The 21767-nt window shown below is 42.1% G+C and overlaps 1 protein-coding gene across 1 annotated transcript in view; it reads left to right on the top strand.

Annotated features, from left to right (window-relative positions):
- Positions 1–21767, top strand: part of prex2 (phosphatidylinositol-3,4,5-trisphosphate-dependent Rac exchange factor 2) — a 100792-nt gene that overhangs the window by 35067 nt on the left and 43958 nt on the right. The window contains exons 9-22 of the mRNA XM_086192108.1: positions 347–496; positions 813–954; positions 5664–5764; positions 6594–6697; positions 6775–6824; positions 10514–10589; positions 12176–12248; positions 13320–13462; positions 13729–13821; positions 15523–15671; positions 15752–15837; positions 17761–17897; positions 19874–19991; positions 20667–20851. Coding sequence (XP_086048234.1) covers positions 347–496; positions 813–954; positions 5664–5764; positions 6594–6697; positions 6775–6824; positions 10514–10589; positions 12176–12248; positions 13320–13462; positions 13729–13821; positions 15523–15671; positions 15752–15837; positions 17761–17897; positions 19874–19991; positions 20667–20851 — 1607 coding nt within the window. The remainder of the gene's footprint in view (positions 1–346; positions 497–812; positions 955–5663; positions 5765–6593; positions 6698–6774; positions 6825–10513; positions 10590–12175; positions 12249–13319; positions 13463–13728; positions 13822–15522; positions 15672–15751; positions 15838–17760; positions 17898–19873; positions 19992–20666; positions 20852–21767) is intronic.

Here is a 21767-nt window from a genome sequence, read left to right as displayed (position 1 = left end):
TGAATAAGAAATGATCAGATAACGTCGGTCATTCTTGCGGACTTTCTGCCCTTTGCTGTATGGTGTCTCTATCTCAACTTTATTTTTATTTTCCTTATGTTACCACTGCGTTTTTATGCCTCCATCTACAGTGAATCAGCCCTCCCAACAAACCCTGTTTACACTGTCACGATCAGCGCAACCACTGATTGATGGCACTCCCTTTCAAATATGAAGCCTAAATGAGTCTCCCCCCCCCCCCCTCAAAAAAAAACTGAACTGTGTGTTGTTCCACCCCTTAGTGAGGAGAGCACTTTATAAAACAAGTGGAGTCAAGATCTTTCCTGTCTCCTCCTTTTCCTCGCAGCCGACTACCACAGCAGCGGCAACATAGTGAACAACGGCTGGAAGATCCACAATACTGCGAAGAACAAGTGGTTCGTGTGTATGGCCAAGACCCCGGAGGAGAAGCAGGAGTGGCTGGAGGCCATCATGAAGGAGAGGGAGCGCAGGAAAAGTAAGAAGGCGCTTCCCGGTGTATCAGTGTCAGGGTGTGGGCCGCTTCATTTTCATACATTTTCTGATTTAACATCTGTATTGAATTAGAGATTATGCGCTCTGTTTGCACTTTTTTCATTACCTGAACAGTTAAACATGCGATACATCCCAACACTGTAAAGTGAAAGGAAAAGGAAGCAGTGCGGCAGTGACACAGATTCTGTCCTTCTGGTTAATCAGAAGAGTTTTGTCATCAACACACAGAACAGCACATCTCGGCTTGAATCCTATTACACTGACAGGCTTTTTGCAACCCCCCCGCCTCTGCTGTGCAGGTCTAACGTTGGGCATGGAGCAGGATACATGGGTGATGGTGTCAGAGAAGGGCGAGAAGCTTTACCACCTAATGAGCAAGGGTAATCTCATCAAGGACCGGAAGCGCAAACTCACCACCTTTCCCAAGTGCTTCCTGGGAAGGTAAGACTCTACTCTTGACACGTGGCTCATTGGCGGAGAAATCTGCTGTGTCCAACAAGTCCCTGTGGTTTCTTCTGATGTATCATTGTCAGAGAGTTTCCATCGTGATGAAACTAGCATGAATATTCAATATCTAATTCTGTGCATTTCTAGGTGTGAAGGGAGGCCTTGAACAGAGGAACTGCAGTCTTTTATGGTCTTTATTAGAAGAGATTACACAGAACACATTTGCAGTAAAGATCATTGTCGCTCTTCCTGCTTTCATTTTGAAATTGGCATACATTTCTAAAGAAACAGCTGGGAAGAAGAAAGTGTTGTCACTTCTTGTTCCGGGGGACTATGTGCGTTATTATCTGCAGTCATGGGAAAATCCAATCCAGTCAGATTTGCCCATGAATCTTATTTAAGGATTATTGGTGTGGTGTCTGGGGAAGGATTGGCCATTGAATGCCAGTCATAAATCACAGGGAGATATCCCTGTGTGTCTCAGCTGACTGCCTGCTTTCTCCCTCGCCTTGTTAGATTACAATAAGCTCTCTGCTGAGGAATCCATGAGGTAACTACAGTCGAGGGCCCATTAGGCCAGAGTGCGGCTTCTTGCGCGCGTGTGTGTGTGTGTGAGTGAGTGAGTGTGAGAGAGAGGGAAGTTGGGGCATGTTTGTTTCCTCTATGTCCTTGACGCCTATCTATCTATCATCTGTCAAGAGCAGAGCTACTTTAATACATTTAGACCTGATGCAACAAAGGCAAGTTATTTAACACAGAGGTTTTTTTTTCCCCCAAAATTTAATATTTCTACCACAGTAGCTAAGAAATAGAGGTTTCAGTGGACGTTGACAATATTATTTTTCCAGAAAACCCCCAGGGTGTATGTAATTTACACAAATGCTAGAAGGTGTTCAATGAAATTTTTAGGTCAGATCTGTTGAAGTCTACCTGAAAAGGCCTTTCGAGAGAGTCTAACTGGTAAAACGGGATACAAAGTTTGGAGATTGCCTCTACGTTTGGAGGATATTTGTTTGGAATGAGGAGAAATGCGTGTATCCAGGGCGTGTCATCACAAATATGGAGAGTTACTGGGATACAGAGTTGGATTCTAGCTTCCAACTAACATCTTTTAACATTCCCATTACCGGAGCAGGCAGGTAGAGCCCTCCAGGATGTCTATTTCATCCCTTTCGGGGAACAGCCAAAAACACATCGACTTAGCATTTTTTTGCTAGTTAGCTAGCATGCCCTAACTGGTAGACACATATACAAGCTGCTAAATGTTGAAGATAGGTGATGTATTTGGTTGATATTGGTCAGTACATGTTAATCTGTGAATGTTACGTATTTTGATTTACAAGGAGAAAAAGGTAAGATTTTGATAACGGAATGCAAAGAAACTTTTGTTTTTTTTGGGGGGGGGGTGTAATGTTGAATAGGAGAACAATGTGAGCAAGGATCTTAACTAAAAGGGTTTAAAAAAAGCATTTTTCATTTCCAGGTCATTCTGTTTATCAGTTTTGAGCAAAACAGTGTCTTTCACTCAAAAAGTAAAAGATGTTGCCTTGTCCAGCTTTTATGCAGCGATGCAGCTGTGGAGCTCCTGCAACTGGGTTCAAACTGCGATCATCAGTCTGAGCGTTATGACTTCCTGTCTCACTGTTGTATTAAGAAGGAGAGCTTACTGAGAAGACATAACACTGTGGTTCAATGTTCTTGTCACTGAACCTGAAAGCTCAGAACAGGAAATCTTGATGGGTACAGTTGCTCTCACTCTCCTAAGCTGGAAGAGATCAGAAACCTCAGTTCTTCTGTCCTTTCTTTACATTCAGTACAAGTGTTCAGTAATGTGCTTCCCTGCATTGTAAATCTGTTGCTGGTTATGAGTATGAGAAGGTGACAAAGGGATAATAAAACTTTCCAACATCTGGCTCCAGTCAAACGCTTTTTCCGTGTTTGAAAATGAAAATTGTATGTGACATCCAGATGTCTTTTTTTATAGGGTTACAAATCTATGCAATTTAGGAATTGGTTGAAATAACATGAAATTGCACTTGGATGTTATTTAAACTGGACATGCGACATCCTATAACAAATTTCCCTTAAAAGCAACTACACTACTGCATTTTCCATTTGTTTAAAATTCTGACAAAGATGTTTTGACTGGTAATAATGTCACCGAAAATCACCCGAGCTTTAACAGTCACTTCAAAATCCCCGTTATTTTTAAAAGCGTGGAGAGGGAAAAAAAAAGAAGAAAAGAAACCAGCTAAAAAGTCCAATTGGACATAGTTGTGGCTGAGTTACATGGCATGGTGGTTTGGAAATGAGGAGTTACTTTCTCTGTTAGTCCACGCAGACAACACCAGATCCCTCGCGGTCTGGAGGAGGAATGGATCTGTCAGCTGAAAAGATTAAAAGGATCCAACATGGCTCATAAAAAGGGACATTAGGTTATATGGTGAGAAATAAGCTTCTTTTGGAAACATGTATATACATCTTGGCCGACACCTGGATGACCACTTGTAGTAGAAAGACATCTCTGGCCCCTCTGTACTTCCCCTGTCTGCGAGGATGTTGGAGATGATTACATGTAGGCGTAATGAATGTGAATTGGAACCAGCGTGGTATGTCTCTGATGAAAGCCACATTGCTTATGGCTTCAACTCAGCCCACTCCCTTCATTGTGAAATGCTTTGCCTTTATTCTTTCTTCCTCTTTCTGACATTTTTTTTTAATCCTAGGGCTATTTATGGGTATCAAGCCCTCCCCTTTAAGTGGCACAATCATATTTGTGGTTCGCTTCCTGCGACAGTGTTAAATCATCAGAGAAAATGAGTTTGACAGCACTCCTTGCCTCCTTGCTTGCAGGTGTCGTTCCATTTTGGTTAAAAAACAAATTATTCATGGTGTTTCTTTTGGCAACGTGTTCTATTTCTCATTACTCTGAATATGAATTTGCTCCATCAGCAAAAACAAGAGTTATTCATTTTACCATATTCTTGAAGAAAAAAACGTCACTTTGGTGCCTGTAAACGTAGGTAACATGTTGGCTAGTTAGAAGACATACGCATACATAAATTGTCCATGATAAAATGTAATTTTTAAACAATCCTCAAACATTTCAGAGGTTCCTAGCTGCAGCAAGCACCTGGCTAGCCTAGCTGAGCTGAGCATATCTTATCATAGCTTAGTTCAGTTTAGCCCGAAAACTGAAATGAGACTAAGGACAATTAGCATTAGCAAACACCTCAATATGTGCTGTTTGTAAACTACAAACCTACAGCCCTTTGAAAAAAAGATAAAAAGCAAAGTAGAATGACACCTAAATGAAAACACAGACAGCCAAAACAGGGTAAGTAGGGAAAAACGTGGAACAAATTAGCAACATGCTTAGCTAAGACAAATATGAAAGGGTATTTCCCAAAATGTTAAATTATTTTTTAAATGTGCTGTTTTAGTCATAAAGTTCCTGAAAATTTTGTTTCTTACCAATTAAACAAGCCAAACAAACCAACATACGTACGTAAAAACACAACTTCTTTGGACTTTTTTTTTTGTGGTGTCTGAAAGCATTCAATTATCATTTGGCAAAATAAGATGAAATTTCTCAAAAACCAAGCATCAGTATTCATACTCTCAAATTATTGTTGTTTTGGACATTTCAACCCGTTGAACCATACGATATCGTCATGTTTTTAAGTCCAAATGATCAGTGACGTTAGTCTGTTGCTAATAACTCAAAAATTTATGGATTTATATTGATTACATCTGGTAAGATGATAGAATGTACATGGAGGAATAATCTATTCCAGTTTGGAATTAGTTTTGGAACCTGATGATGTTATATCACCTTGGCGGAGGAATACGATCTCCAACTGTCCTCCAGTTGGACATATGACCCATATCTCCCTGAGGCCATGAGAACTACGGAACCCAAACTTTTTGTGTTTTCCCTTCGTGGTTAAGGTACGGATGGTGAAAAATGGACATTATTGTGTTTTTCTCTTGTGGTCTGTGACAGAGAGAGAGGAGATGTCAAGGATGGGTGGTTTAAGAGTGGACAAATGTTTAGCTGGGGGGAAGAAGAGATGTGGTGTTTGGTCAGGGTTTCGCTTTTTTTTTTTTTTTTTTTTTTCTTACTGAAAACAGTAATTGCTGAGAATTCCAGTGTTGCTGCTGGCCATGTTTGTTTGGCTTTTGCGGGGAGTCGGGACATCAAGGGTGTAATCAGATACTGCTGCTGTCTCTCTTGGGCCGTCTATCTCCGAATCACTACATCACGGAGAATTACCCCATTTAGCTCATTTTGGATGCTGTGTTTGTTGTACTTGTGATTGGTTTGTTTCCTCTTCTCTATTGCAAATAATGCAGGGGGGGGGGGGGGGGGGGAAGCAAGACATTGAGAATGTCCCAAGATCTCACCTTGGAAAGTGTTACACTGTAAGATAAATAAAGTTTGAACCAGACAAAACACACAAAGTAAAGCCTGTAAGTTTCAACAAACAGATGTGGCCCCTAACAGTAAATATATCATCTTTTTGCCCAAAAAAGTGTTTGTTACCACACATTTATTTAAAGTAAATGTTTCTGCTAAATCCACTCTTCTCCTCATCGATCACACACGTCCTCTCTGGCATGATGGATTTTCCCGTGGGATTTTTTTTTCTGTTTGTTTGTCATGTCACCCTTGAGTGAGCTTGTGTTTTGTGTATCCCCAGTGAGTTTGTGTCTTGGCTGATGGAAATCGGTGAGACGGGCAACCCAGAAGAAGGGGTTCACCTGGGTCAAGCTCTGCTGGAGAACGGCATCATTCACCATGGTGGGTTCTAGTCCCCCCGCCACCCCCTCGCTTTTTCTTATCATCCTTTCCTGTTCTGTATCTAGAACCAAATCTATTCTTATTTCCTGCCCTCTTATTGCCTCACCTAACCTCTAACCATGTCCAATTGTTCCTTAGAAAACGCTGTTTCGCAATACTTTCCCGTCCTTGCTGAAGCTCCCGTTGTAGATGCAGCTGTCTTATTTATGTCTTAGCAGGTGTCCTATTTAAACACTCCCTTGACACAATGTTTAGGTAAGGGGTTATAAATATTAATCTCTTGTAGCCGTAATGTTTGTGTAATATTTGTTCAGTGGCTGTTCTGTGGCTTTGGGTAACAAGTGTGTTTAGTGCATGAAGCTTAAGCCGGGGTAATGAATGGCACGTACTGCTCTGCATGTAATTTTTCCTCAAAAGAACAGGGCCCCAAGCCAAGTTGTATCTTAAATCACTCAGGGGTTCTTTATTGCTTCCTCACAGAGAAATGAGATTGGGTTTTTAGAGCTGCTCCTGATAGAGAGGAAGAACTCCAAGCTTCTCCGAGGATCCAGAGAGGACAAATGATAGAATATCTTTGATAAAAAAAAATATATAATGGAGCCTGGGATGCAGAGCCAACCTTTATTGCTATTAGGAGGGCCCCTCAACAAAGCCTTTTACAGTAAGAGCACAGTGACTTCTGTGTAATTTGTGAGCACTCTGTATTAGTTTGAAGTGTCTTCCTCTCACCTGGGAAGCTTGTTTCAATATTCAAATTTAAAGCAAAGACAAACAAAGTTTTAAAGGTGTTCTTCCACTTCTGCATTTATGTTCTTAATTTAATTTTTAGTCACAGACAAACACCAGTTTAAACCCGAACCTGTACTGTACCGCTTTCGCTATGACGACGGCACCTACCACCCGAGAAGTGACATGCATGATGTCATATCAAAGGTAACCCTGCTACAGTCAAGTCTTTCATTTGTTTAAATTTTACATCTGACTTTATTTTTCTTCCTATTTTTTTTAAGGGTGTTCGGCTCTTCTGTCGCCTTCACAGCCTCTTCACTCCTGTCATCAGGTAGGCTACCATTTTCTTTTCCAGTCCATTGCAAACCAGCCAGGTAAAGCCTCGGTGGCTCAACATCTGGTTTCTGCTCCTAAAAATAACTTGGCAGCAACAAAATTGTAGCAGAAGAGAGAAAGCTCATGGTGGAGAATGAGCTCATTGTTTTTCAAGCAGAGAGACTTAGGAGGAGTTGGCACAGATGGTGATGGATTACCGCACAGCCTGCAGGTGATCGAGCCTGGCGGGTTTTATCTGTTGAGGTCTTGAAATCAAGTTGCCGTGAAGAAGACTGAGTGACTCGCATGTTACAAGTAGTCTGGGGGCATGTGGGCGAGAGGGAAACCATAACACTGCAACTGAAACTACTAGTTATTTCTGTGTATTTTCTCCTCTTATCTTGTGCTCACTACATGTTTGGATGACATGATGTTATGGAATATAAGAGCAACCATAATTTACAGCTCTTGTATGTTTAATTTTCATGTTGGCAGTGTTCTTGTTCAGAATAAGAAGTTTATACGCACCACAGTCTTGTTAATATTTCTGTTTATATGTTAGTTGACACATTCCAAATAAACTGTTCTTTACATGAGGGAAATATCAGGTGCAATGACCCCCCCACCCCACCCTTTTGGTTTGTCGCTAGACAACCTCCCTAAACTTCCAGTTCATGTGAGTTTTATCGTTCCTAAACAATAATCATCACAGTAAAAATATCCAACAAATGGATCTCAAATGCAGTAACATAATTACATAAACACTGACTCGAGGGTATATGGCACACCGCGACCCCTGGGTTGTCACGGCAATGTCAATATATTGCTCTTATCACAGTTATGTTGGGAATTGAACATTCACAGTTGTAAAGTGATGGCGGTTTTCCAATCATGTGTTTACGTGACCCAATATTCGGATTAATACAGGCATTTATTTATTTCTGGTACCTGCAATGATTAATTGGATCATTGAAGGTGTTTACAGGACTTGTATATGATCAGGAATATGGTGTGCATGTCAACATGATGATTGACAGCATCCTGTTGTGCTGTCAAGGTGTTCTCACACCTGTAGTTCATTTGCTCTGGTTTAAATCAGTTTGTATACTGGAGTGTTTCCCCCTCAGTCCAATTTCCCTTCACACTGAAAAAAAGTTCAAAATTCATCACTACAAACCTTTTGAGGATGCTCGCTCCTCTTATTGGTCAGCGTGCTCGACTGTTTACTAGAATGCAAAACACACTCGGCCACAGGAGACGTTCTTGTTCAAAATTTGCAGAGTACATTGGTAGTTGAGTTGGGCTGAGGACAGATCACATTCCCAACACGAGCAACCTCTTCTAAGTCCGAGTGTGCAGATACGCGTTCGAGGGCTTTTGCTGTGTTTGCACCTGCTCAAATGAATCGCTCCAAGGAGGAAAACAAACCAGAGGTTGATGGAATGGAACTAAACAAGCCAGGTGTGAAAGCACCCTTAGAGGCATCAAACACAAAGATCAGCAGGCTTTCCGAGCTGTGCACTAAAGTAATTTCCCACTTGGTTCCTTGTTGTCAAAGTATCTTTCAATTAAGCGGAACCATGAAGTAAAGGCTGAAACTCCCCCCCCCCAAAAAATTTAAAGACATGTTGGCACATGTCTGAGTTAAAAGATGAGAAATCTCCTTTGCTGTGTGATTTCACTGTTGCTGCATTTGATCAGTGTTTGAGTTGTGCTTTACCACAAAGAGCCACAGTGAAGTTGGCTGTTTATGTTGGATTTCAAATGGCCTGAAGAGAAGCTTTAATTTCACATTAATAAAAATGTGCTTCAGCTGGAGGGCCAGTCTGATGCACCGTTTATCTCAGCCGCGATGTATTTCTCTGTTTGTTTGATCTAACTACTAAAAAGCCCGAAGGGTTATTTGTGCGCGTGTGTGTGCGTGTGTGTGTGTGTGTGTGTGTGTGTGTGTGTGTGTGTGTGTGTGTGTGTGTGTGTGTATGTGTGTGTGTCAGTATTCAGCTGTGTATTTGCATAAAGGCCAAACCTCTCGACGGACAAACCTTCCCTTGCTGTGTGTCCTTGTACTAGATTTGTGTGAGTTGTTACCGAGCATATCTGGTCAGTGCAGCCTCACCAAGAGTGCAGTACAATGCATCACAGGGCCTGGGAATGCCAGAGTTTAATTGGAGCGACCAGTCCCTGCCTAATTAGGTGGAATTTCCTGGCAGAGCGTGAGATGAGGCAAAGTGGGAAGCACATATTATACTGCACCCCCCCCCCCCCACCCCACACACACACACACACACACACAGACACATATGCACGCACACACACAGCTTCTGTGCCCCCATTACTTTCCTCACAAGAAAAGCTGTGAATCCATTCCCTACGGGGGATCTGATTGCACCGTGTGAAATGTCCACTACACATTTACACCTTTCAGTAGGAGACGGATCTTTCAGCACGAGAGGCTGCAAACATACACAACACAGTAAAGGTCACTCATAAATTATCCTCCTATAGAATGGAAAACTGGCATTTCAAGTCAACATCTGACAAGTTTTCTTCATTATGCTGTCGAGGACTGCAGAAGTTCAATATTTATGGACGTATGTGTAGGATTTTCAAAGCAATATGGTGCAATGCACTCCAGTAATTCATCAGCCTCATCAAAATATCCCAAAGCTTTGAAAGTACAGTACTTGGCTAAATTATTGAGCGAAATTTTCCTCTTTGGAGATGTTAAAAACCACCTTTCTGACCTTGCCCTGTTTCTCCTCAAACTGCTGTTTCCTCACGTCGAACATATGGCTGCCCACTGGACTGCTGTTTACCCCCCATTTGTCACTATGACAGCCTCACTTCGCACCAGCCGCTGCCTCCTCAGTCTCCCTGGCTCTCCAAATCAAGCGAAAACAGGGTGCCTCTTGCTTGCTGCCTTTGGTCCAAGTGGTGTATGCATGGCAGGACAGGGCAGGGCAACGTGCCTCACCGGCTAATAACAACTCTTACCGTCCTCCTCACAGACCGGCTCAGGCTGTCACAGTTACGCAACAGAATGTTCCATTGTGGAGGAAGCAAGGCAGCGTTTAGCCTCTTCACATTCTGAAGAGCTCCAGACAGCTGAGATTGGACTCGGCCCACATGTCATGTTTGACTTGTCTGAACCGTGTGTGTGTGTGTGTGTGTGTGTGTGTGTCTGATTGAGTGTTTGCATGTGGTAGAAGCGGTGCTGCAATGTAAGTCACGGTGGTTCAGGACTTTCCCGGCCTGTAGCTGAGCCTTTTTGCGTGTCCCCAGGGAGGCCCCTGTGTTCATGGGAAAGTCACGGCTCCATTTCATACAACATTCTCGGGGTCTGGCGCAGCGCGGCTGTGTGTAACGCTGAGAACGCCAGACTGACATGAGGCACCCCAGAGCCAAAAAAATTGCAGGGGCCGTTACCATCCATGCTGAGAGGAATGCGGTTTTGCTGTCACCAATTGTCAGAAACTAACTTAGATTTATGACATAACTGCTTGTGCTTCAGAAGTAACCACGCCTTGCTGACAGTGAAATTAAGCATTGTGTTTAAATATTCCAAACAATTACTACTATAAATGTTCACCATCAATGTTTGTTACTGTAACCATGAACTGAATAGTAAACAGACCAATTTAAAAGTTATTTTGTTCTTCTAATCCCTCTAAGGAAATACTTTTCTCTTCATTTCTGCCCCTCCAGAGATAAGGATTACCATCTGAGGACCTACAAATCAGTGGTGATGGCCAACAAGCTCATAGACTGGCTTATAGCACAGGTAAGGCCTTCAGCGGAAGAGAAATGTTAATTTTCTCACGGTGTTGTGTTGTTAGTGTTAGTGTTAGTGTTAGTCAATGTTATTAGAAAGTTGAAACATTTGAAAGTTTTGTCTAATGCAGTGGATTCAAACCCAAGATCGCTCAGGACGTCAACAGAGAAAAACTAGATGTACCAGCTCAAATTTGCACAATTGATATATTTATTATTATTTTTTAGTAAGCCAGTTGCCAAGGTACAACCTTCAGTTTATTAAAGTAATAAGAAGGAAATGATGAAGCATATAATGCTGGAATTTCATTTTTATTCCTATTAAAGATCTGCATTTGTTCCATATGTTGATACAGCTGTAGTAAGATCTGAAATATAAAATGAATGAAAAACTTTCAAAAAACAGTAAAGTTTACATTTGCATCGGATAACTTGTAATCTGGATATAACAAATTTCTTGTCATTGGTCAAACGACACCTTGAGGAAAGAAGCAAAATAATCCTGCATTAACAGTAAATCTTAATCTCCATCATGATGCAGTTACCTCGGCAGTATTTGTTGCTATTAAATCACAGCAAAGTTAGAAGCGGCAGTGCGTCAGCCGCAGTTGAAGCTCACCTACCATTGTTCATGTCGGATTGTTTCCACTGCTGCTCACAGTGAATCACTTTTCACGTCTGTTTCATCATTTTAACCACTTCCAGATAATATTATAGACCAATTAAACTTCTGCTGGTACAGGATGGTTATTTTGGTCATGCTTGTTGATGGAAAGAAACTGCGTAAATAAACAGGTCTACGGTCCATCCATTGCATAACTCAGAACATAGCTCTTTGCTGTAAACAACAGCTTGATTTTCTAGCTGTTTTTCACGCAGCGGCCACTTTGTGATATACATCAATGATGTAAAAACATGTTTTCAATAATATTCAAATTTCTGCCCTTTGCTCCCCACCTCACATGGAAATGTAGTGAAGTAAAAAGAAGGTTCAGGGAGGCGAGAATGAAATTGAGATGAAAGTGTCTGTTGTCATAACAAGCAGGTCACTGCTAATGTGCAGCAGAGGAAGGAAACAACACAAGTGTTTCTTGTCGTCAGATGTTTGGCTCTCAAACGTAGCCAACAGGAAATGAAAAGGGAAAAAAATAAGAAATGCAGAATTGATTCGACAGCCTAGCTGGCAGGAAGCTTTGAGGTTGACTGATTGATTGTCCTGTCCAGGGTGACAACAAAAGAAAAGAAATGTATATGGCCACCACCACAGAATCAGCAGCAGACATCAGGCTTGAGGATGTGTGTAGTCGTCCATATGGATGTGTTTGGCCCAAGCCAGCGGGCTTTCAATAGGAGTTACGAGCTGTCACACTACGCTGTCTAGACATGATTTTGGCTGCGCTACAGATTAAGTGTGGCGTGGCTCTGCTGGCCTTTGTTTTTTTTTTTAATGCAGAAACTGTCTCTTTTTAACTATATATTCTCTTTTTCATTTAATTGTAATTTTCTCCCTTTCCTTGACTCATTTACTCGATCTACTCATTCTGTGCTTCATTCCCTCTCCTCTGTGCTCACTCTTTCTCGTGTCTTCTGGTGCAGGGGGACTGCAGAACAAGAGAGGAAGCACTGATCTTAGGGGTGGAGCTGTGTGACAATGGCTTCATGCATCATGGTACACACACTCAATACAATAAAAGAAACATTTGGAACTCTATCAATGACTGGGTGAGAGTGGATCGGAGAAACAGTGCAGTGGCAGTCTGTTTTAAACTTTTCTACTGATTCACACGCTTTTTTATTTTTCAAAGAACCTTTATAAGAATGTGTCTTATGACAGACCGACCAAATTGGTTTCCCTGAGCCGTGAGACCATGACACAAAGATCTTCGTTAATTTCAGTGCAAACGGTCTGTAGCCATGGTGACAGTTTGTTTACTTGTTTTGCTTCCATGATGCAACTGCTTCAAACTACCCGCAGCTCCGGCCTCACACTACAAATAACCAGCACATGTATGGAACAGAACAGAACCAGCCATTAAACTGACATTAACCTTCCACAGGATAATTTTACCTTTTGTATGTTATTTGGCCTGATGGCGTAGCTATTAAAAATGCAGATGCTATATCTGATCTCAGAGGGAATGAAGTGTGGGAATGTCTGAGGGGAAACCCTGTTTTTTCTCTCAGGTTTATTGATTTATTTGTTCATTTCAGACTTCGTGAACAGCTTCATTCAAATGTGTTTTTTTTTCTTTTATTGCAATGAAAATGAGGAATGCATTTCGTATGCAGGGTTTATGTGCACCCGCATGCACCAGACTGATGATCTTCTATGCAAGGTTTCAAAAAGTTTGCGCACGTTTGTATGTATTAAGAGCAATACCAATGGTATTGCACGATTTTATCCACATATTGTGCATTTGTCACACCATTGTGTTTTAAATGTGACTAAACTTTATTGACATGGGATTTGCTAGTAATAATAGAAGACTATTTGAGTTGTGTAATTGATTGCAGTAAAGTCTGCATTCATTTTTCATGTACATGTATACATTTGCTGCAAAAAAAACAAAAACAAATGCAGTCTTGATATTCACTGTTACGAATTACACGGTTAAACTGCTTTTAGTACTTCTCAGGAATAGAAACCATGAAATGGAATAAGCAGAACCAGTGAAATAATATAAGTGTGATGGCCTCACTGATCCTCATTCATTCATTAATTTGTTTTTACATCCTCCAGTGTTGGAAAAGAGTGAATTCAAGGACGAGCCGCTGCTGTTTCGTTTCTTTGCCGATGAGGAGATGGAGGGCTCCAACACCAAACACAAACCTGTAAAACATGACCTGAAAATAGTTGAGAATGTCATCTCCAAGTCACTCCTGGTGAGTTCCTCCTTACCTGAACTGATCGATCGGCTCGATCTTGTGATTCAGTGACCCGAGGACACGCTAATAACGAAGCACACAACCATGAGAAGTCATAAAAGTCCATTTTATACCTCAGTAGGCTTTCGCTTTAGATGAATGAACAAACTACCACTCTTACAATCTGTCTGCACCAGTATCTGTGTGTGTGTGTGTTTGTGCTCTGGGAGAATGACTTGGTCTGCAGGTTGGAGGGTTTTACTGATGATGGACATGGTTTTCAGATAAGACCCAGTGATGGGGGCTATGGCTTTGCCCTTGAAGAGAGGAACAGAGTCCCCATCATCAAGTCTGTGGAGAAGGGCTCCCCTGCTGAGGTGAGAACACACACTATATATACAGTATAAACCCCAAAAGTAAGATTGTGAGAAGACCCCTACCTTCCTGTCATTATCATCCAGGTTCTTGAGAACAGGCCCTCAAACAGTGGTGTGTCATCATGAAATAAGTGCTCCAGTTTTCTGTTTGGTTAGTTTCAGCTTTTCAGCTCTTAACTGAAGAAGTCTCTTGGATGAGAGTCCAGTTGCCTTCGTTTACCACTTGGATAATCAGTGAAGTAAATATTTGGGACATTTTTTTTTTTTTTGCACAAAAAGTATCTTACAAACAGTCCGATACTAAAATTGGTATTTTTCAGACAAACAAAATCAAGAAAAAAAATTAACTGTGTTTAAGACCTGTCAGCAGCACACTCGAGTGCCAACTCGTCTTCTCTCTTCAGGGCTGGGTACGTGGGTGGAGAGCGGCAGGATAAGCCTGTTGGCCAGTCACATTTTCTATCTCTGCTCTGTGATCTGGGCAGCCAAGGTCCTTGAATAAAATAAACATAAAAAAACACAAAACCTTCCACAAGCAAAACAAGAGGGATTTATACCTTCAAACATGAATAAAAATTTAGTGTACATAACCCATCCATCCATCCATTTTCTTCAGCTTATTCCAGTTAAGGGCCGCTGGAGGGCTGGAGCCTATTCCAGCGGCTTTCAGGCGAGAGGCAGGGTTCACCCTGAACAGGTCGCCAGTCCATCGCTGGGCCAAAACATGTAGACAGACAACCATTCACACCTACGGTCAATTTAGAGTATCAATCAGCCTCGTCCCCTCTTGATGTCTTTGGACTGTGGGAGGAAGCCGGAGTACCAGAGAGAACCCACACAGGAACAGGGAGAACATGGAGACTCACTGCTGGAGCCGGGACTCAAACCCGGAACCTTCTTGCTGTGAGACAGCAGTGCTAACCACTGCGCCACCGTGCCGCCGAGTGTGCATAAATTTTCATGATATCACCTAAATCCTCAGGTATCTGTGATACCACGTAAAAGCTTTATTTGGTTTTCCTTTACTTAAGCAAGAAAATTCCTTGAGTGCGTTTGTGTAATTGATAAAGATGATTTACACAGTTTTATTGTCAAAAACTCCCCCGCTGCCATCGTTCTGCAGACTGATCTGATTTTTCAGAAAGGAGTCTTCTACAACAGATCATTCTTTTGTTGTTACATCTCATCAGTCGTGAAAAAAAACATAAACCTCTCTCTGTTTGCTCGTAAACTAAAACCTGCTTTGGAGGCATTTTCCTGCCGAAATAGAGCACATTAAAGGACGGCATATTTTTGTGATCTCCTTTGGTGTTTAGCTTTGATCTTCTGGATGAAAATGGGACAGAGAAGTTTCAAGGCAAATGAGATCAATCTTGAGTCCACGGCCCATAATTCCCTCCAGGCCTGAAGTAGCACCAAATATGCCTGGAAGGTCTGGATTGCATGATTGCATAGAGACTTGTGTGTGTGTGTGTGTGTGTGTGTGTGTGTGTGTGTGTGTGTGAGTGAGTGTGAGAGAGAGAGACAAATCCACAACAGGATCTTTCTTTATAGTCATTGATAAAATACCACATTATCTATTGCCTCTGCCATTCTTAGTGATACTTTGCAAACTTTTCTTGAAGCTATTTTTAGATCAAAATCTACTGCTTAACTACTTCTTGTCTGTGTTTTCCTTTTCCTGTTATATTCTCTTGTAAGATGGCCGGCCTGGAGGTGGGGAAGAAGTTATATGCTATAAATGGAGACCTGATTTTCCTCAGGCCATTCTCCGAAGTGGAAATCCTCCTGAGGCAATGTTTCAACAGCAAAGGACCCCTCAGGGTGCTAGTTAGCACCAAGCCAAGAGAGTAAGTCCGATCTCTTTGTGTAAAGGTGCTACCATCTTCTATCAGCTGTGATACATTACTCCTTTTCCCCTGCTCTCTAGGACAGTTAAGATTCCAGACTCTGCTGATGGTTTAGGCTTCCAGATTCGTGGCTTCGGTCCGTCTGTGGTCCACGCTGTTGGAAGAGGTAAGAGGGCACCGCCTTCCCCACTTGAGCTGTCTGGCTTCATCTCTCAACTGTCTGTTATTGTGGCACAGCTGGCAAGCAGCTGGTATGTCAGTCTTTGAGGGTGTGCATGACTTGGCCACGAGAGGCCCATTTATTCCTCTCAAGCTCCCCGTGTGGCTGAGCTGGGTGTGTAACGGTGCTGCAAAAACTCCAAATTTATCATAATTTCCCCACACCTATTGACATTATTCATCCCAGTTCCTCTGCATGATGGAGCAGTGCTTATTTCATGGTCCGAATGAGCCTTTCCTCTGCTCCTCTTACCTACCACAGCATGTGTAGTAGCCCTGCTATCAGACTAGCGTTAGATACTCTCCAATCAAAAAACAACCCATGGCCTTGTCTGGCTATTCTCCGGGAATTTAATCTTGCTTTTTTTCCTCAAGTAATCGAAGTGGGATGCATGTGTGTGAGTCTGTGTGAGGGTTGGCTCGACAGCATGGTTGCCTGGGAACCTGCTGTGTGTTTAAGTAGATGCTCTGATCCACCGAGACAAGGCTTATGATGTAGGAGGTGTCTAATCTTTTTAGAATGTCATAACAGCTGCTGTCCCCTGGTGTTGAGGTCAGCTGGTGCAGGTAATACCAATTAGAAACACAGAAACAGGGGAGACAGGAGGAGTTGAGACGGGGGCAAAGAGACAGCTTCATCTTGAAATCCTTCTCAGCTGTGAAAAACTTTCAGGCCAAAAATTTCAGGACTTCTCGTGAAGTCGGCGGATATCCAGGCCAAGCCAATCAGCAACTTTAGACATAAGAATGGAGGGACATCTAGAGCTGGGTCATTTCATGTGTTGCATATGTATGCAGTTAAACTAAATAAACTAAATCATTGTCAGATGGCAGCAGATGGGTTGCAAGACTGTGTTTTTTTCTTGGATCTTTCTTGATGTTTTCAGTAACAATTTTAATCGTGCAGGATGGATTGCCCAAAAAAGACATTCTATTACCTCCATTAGCACTTGGGAATTTAAGTAGACATCTCTGAAACTGTTGAAATGAAATTAGACACGCGTTAGGGACCCGTGATTGCATGCCATTATCAAATTAAAATTGGATTTCAACCAAGATACCTTCCAAACATGATCCTTACATGTTTTTTTGTGCCAATTCTTAGCATGCTAAAACTGGTAAATATATTAAACATTAAATTTGCTACACATCAACACAGCAGGGATCACATTAGCACACTAATATCAGGACATATCTCAAAGGACAACCATGCCTGGATAGATCCTAATGGAGTTGTGCTCCAAGGGAAACCTGCATAACCTGGATGTCTAGTAACATAATTGCCAGGAGCTTATACTCTACTTGTTATTTCTTCATAGACCAAACAATCCCAGTCCTATTACTGTACAGTCAGTACATCACACTTTATGTCAAAGGACTGTTTAAGCAGAAAGAAAATACAGATGAATATATGTTTGGACTACTAGGCCAGAGGAATAGGGATTCTGTAAATTACACCATGAAGTAAGAATGAGGTGTATTTAAGCTATGAAAACAAGAGGATTATTTAGTCTGCCATGTTACTTCCTTCTCATAACTGTGAACCTTGAAGTTGTCTTATAGTCTGAATCACATCCCTCAGAGAGGCCCTTGTTTACCCCAGATAAACAACTTCCCTCCCCTCCACGTTCGCTCTCACACTCCTCCTGAGCTGCCAAAACAGGAAACACAGTTGTAAATACAAAAAAAAAAAAAAAGGGAATGTTGTTCAACCCAATTTTGTGCACAGGATACGTACAACGTTACAGTTCATTTTTGGGATTTGCTGGCGTTTTCCTTCCTCCATCAAGCTTGCACCTGCACCATCTGCAGCAATTATTACCCTTGGTGCCACTCCTGACTGTTTGCCTACCTCTCTGTTTCACACCAGGCACGGTGGCAGCCATCGCCGGGCTACACCCAGGCCAGTGCATCATCAAGGTGAACGGCATCAATGTTAGCAAGGAGAGCCACGCCAGTGTCATTGCCCATGTTACTGCATGCAGGAAGTACAGGCGGCCCACCCAGGTAAGAAGACCAGTGAGGTTGAACTTGACGGTCTACTGAATTAATTCCTGGTTGAAATGCATTTGTGAAAAACCCGCATGTTGTAGTTTTTAGATCCCACCTCTCAACAGAGAGCGTTCATGTAAACATGAAGCTCAGGAGGTCAACATTTCAACTCATTTCCATCAGTATTGACAGCTAGGCAATGCCGTTTGGCTAGCAAGAAGGCTAACATTACATTAGCAACAGGAAAATCGGCCACATGACAAATTTACTTAAGTGAACTGAAGTATCATTTGACATCACAATTACCTGAGCTAATGACTAGGACCAAAATTAGCAGTTAACAGACTTATTTAGACTCGGAACATTTCTCTTCTTTCACCACAACTGCTGCCGTGCCAAGTGACGTCAAACTTACTTCTCAAAAACATCCCACTTTCCTATTGGGATATTCCAAGTCCGACAGGCGTTCAGTGTATTCTTCCACCCTAGGAAGATGGAACGTTCCCTGCTTCCTAGTCTCTCATAAGTGCACTATAAATAACAAAATAAAATGAAGAAACAGCATTTAATTTTGTTAGTTCAGGTCTTTAAACTTGTCCGGTAGAGAAAGTATATTTTTCTTCTGCTTACTTTACAAAAAAAAAAAAAATCAATTTCCCAGACAAGCATTCAAGTCCTGATTGTTCCTACAATACCTTGCCAATCTAAGCAGTTGTATGAAAAATGAATATGTGATGATACTTTGTTGAAAACAAATGATTACGGGGGGTTAGGGGGGTCACATTTTTACTTTTATTTGACCTCACTGGTAGCAGAATTGAGACTTTTTCATGGAATACCAAATGGTAAAAGTCTGTGAGATTGGAGGGGAGTGAAAAGTGCAGAGGGGAAACAAGGATTGTTTGACCGTGAGAAGAAATGTAGCAGACAGGCATGCTAGCTCCAATTTACCGTCATATCTCTCACTCTCGGACTCCCTCTTTCCTTCTCTTGGGTCATTACGCAGAAATAATAGTAGTTTTGGCTCCTCCAGCTCTGACCCTTCGCTCACAGTGGTGGTCCGGCTTTGGGAGACTGGCAGGTTGTAGAGAGGTGGGGAAGGATCTGGGCGCAGGGGTGGCAGGAAGATGGAGAGTCTTGGCAGTGTTTTAGTTTAGAGAAAGTCAGCAGACAGTTGTGGGGGAAAGTTAAGGACACCTGTTAAAGGTGAGAATAGTTTTGAAACACTGAGGGTGTGTGAGGTAGTCCAGTGTGTCACTGTAACTGAGCCGCCATTAGGAGTTCAGGTCTAATGAAGCTCTACAGGGTTCCAACATTAGAGGAAATCTGGTTTACATTAAATATGGACATGCAGGAACCACTCTCTCTTTCTGTGTGCGTGCTTGTGTGTGTGTGTGTGTGTGTGTGTGTGTGTGTGTGTGTGTGTGTGTGTGTGTGTGTGTGTGTTCTAGTTTTACACTAGAAGACCACAGACCAGTAGGCATGCACAGTTGGCAGGAAAACCTGCAATGGGCATTGGGTGTGGAGAGGATGGAGGAGACAGACACACATAAAGAAACACACACACACATACATACAGGCATGCTAGTTTAGGTTGATGAGATTGGCATGGGTTTGCTTCTGCGGTCCCATCAAATACCATGTTTCCATATGTTTACAAAGGCTTTTCACGGTGTGTGCTGCCAACACAACCGTGGCGCTGTGCAGCGTATATCTGGGTGGAATCGGCTAAACACACTGCTCACAAGCTGAGGTTTGATGCGTGTTCACACACCAGAGCTCTGTGTTATATTTATAGTTACATTTTTTCTTAATCTCCCCATCTTTCTTGCAATGGAAAGGCAACATGGTAAGAAAGTGGAATGATAAGAGGGATGCTTTTAATATTACTCCACATTTTCCCATAAAATAATTTAATAAAGGCAAAATGTTCCAGATGTTGCAAGAACAGATTTAATTTACTTGTGTGCAATCTATGTATTCAAATACAGCAAGACACAATTAAGTGGGTGTACAACAACAGTGAAAGTGCCCAGGAGGACAACCAGAAGACCAATCAGAGGCCCAACCCTGAGGAGAATGGAGATGGCTTTGAGTGCAAAGTTGAAGGTGACACACACACACACACACACATACACACACACACACACACACATACATAATGACATTATTCACATGGGAAAGAAACACAACCTAAGGTGTGTGCTGATGTTTAACACAAGCTTCGAACCGAACTCGTTTTGCCTTCCTCCATTAACAACCCGCTCCAAAATGGCCTCATCTGGATTCCGTTAGCCCCCTGCCCCCACTGTGTGAGCCCCCCCCCCCTCTACCACCACCACCCTGGCTCATCAAGTGTTAATTCCTCCACACACACACACATACACACACACACACACACACACACACACACACACACAATTTATGTATCCCAATGAGAAAGTGCAACAAGAAAGCAATTCCCTTCATAGCAAACAGCTCCAGAGCAGGATTTATTACTGTATTAAGTCATCTTGTTACAATACATTCAGTTAACTTTGCCCGTCATCTTTGGAGGAAGACTGAAGAAAGAGATAAGAGTCTTCCTCCAAAAATGAACCGCAGATTTATGGTTTGAGGCCTCCCAAAGAGCGAGTGAGAGTGTGTGATGATGGAAACACTTACATTTGAACCATACATTTGATCATCATTCCTCTTGCACATAAATAACTCATCATTTCTGTGATTTGAAAATTGCATTGCAACATGTTTCATCCCTGTTCTTGTGTGTCTCCACCACCTCAGAAGTGATGGATAAATTCAACACTATAGCCATCATTGACGGCAAGAAAGACCACGTGAGCCTGACGGTAGATAACGTCCACCTGGAGTACGGAGTGGTGTACGAGTACGACAGCACAGCTGGCATCAAGTGTCATGTGATGGAGAAGATGGTTGAACCCAAGGGATTCTTCAGTCTCACCGCCAAGGTACTACAATATATCCATGTAGTATGTTTAAACTATAACTGACAGTTGGTGGAAGGTCACAGCTAATTTGGGGGGCAGATTTGGTTTGGTCGTGGTCTGCACTCTACAGTGCCCCCTTAGTTTGGTTAAATCACACTGTTTTGTTATATTGGCTTGTTTTTGCAGTTGTGCTCAAAAACAAACTTGTATTAAATCACAAGTGCAGTGAATTAACGATCCCAAATTTACTAACTCACAACAGACCTGATGAAGCACTGAGCTGTTGAACTCAGCATACAGTAAAAGTACACACAGAGTTAAAGGAGCAGGGGATTTAGTAGGGTGCTATATCAAGATGTTCCCCAGGATGGTCCCGCAGGTAATCTCCCAGGCTGGAATGTGTTTGTCAGATAGTGATCTTGATCAAGTTTAAAGAGTAAAACATGCTTTTTCATGACAAAATAATCTCACACCAGGATAGGGACAAGATGTGTCGCGATATTCGTTCTGCAATACCAAGACACCGGAGCACAGACCACATTTTTATTAAATCAGGTGTTGTTTTTAAACACATTCAGTTGTCATAGTCCATCTAGGTGACACCGCAGTGCAGTGAATGATTACATGTATAATTCTTCAGTTACACACATAGAGTAACCTGATGTGTCGCAGATGAATTGTCATGCAATGTATCTATTATCGTAGAATCGCTGCATCCCAGAAAAAAGTATCGTAATAGTATACTAGCATGATTCCTTCTTCTAATCTGAAGTGACTGGATGGAAAGCAAAGAGAGCAGCCTGAAAGATGGAGGTAGAACATGTAGGTGAAGCGTGAGTATTCCTCACCAGCCTCGAGTTGACGCAACACTGTTGTCAATCAGGTTCTCACTCATAATCTCATAGGAATTTGTTACCAATGACACACAAAGGTAATG

This window comes from Aulostomus chinensis, chromosome 21, assembly GCF_037954235.1.
Source record: "Aulostomus chinensis isolate RoL2024-O1b breed Wild chromosome 21, RoL_Achi_v1.0, whole genome shotgun sequence".
Lineage (NCBI taxonomy): Eukaryota > Metazoa > Chordata > Actinopteri > Syngnathiformes > Aulostomidae > Aulostomus > Aulostomus chinensis.
This window is presented reverse-complemented; position numbering and strand designations above follow the sequence as displayed.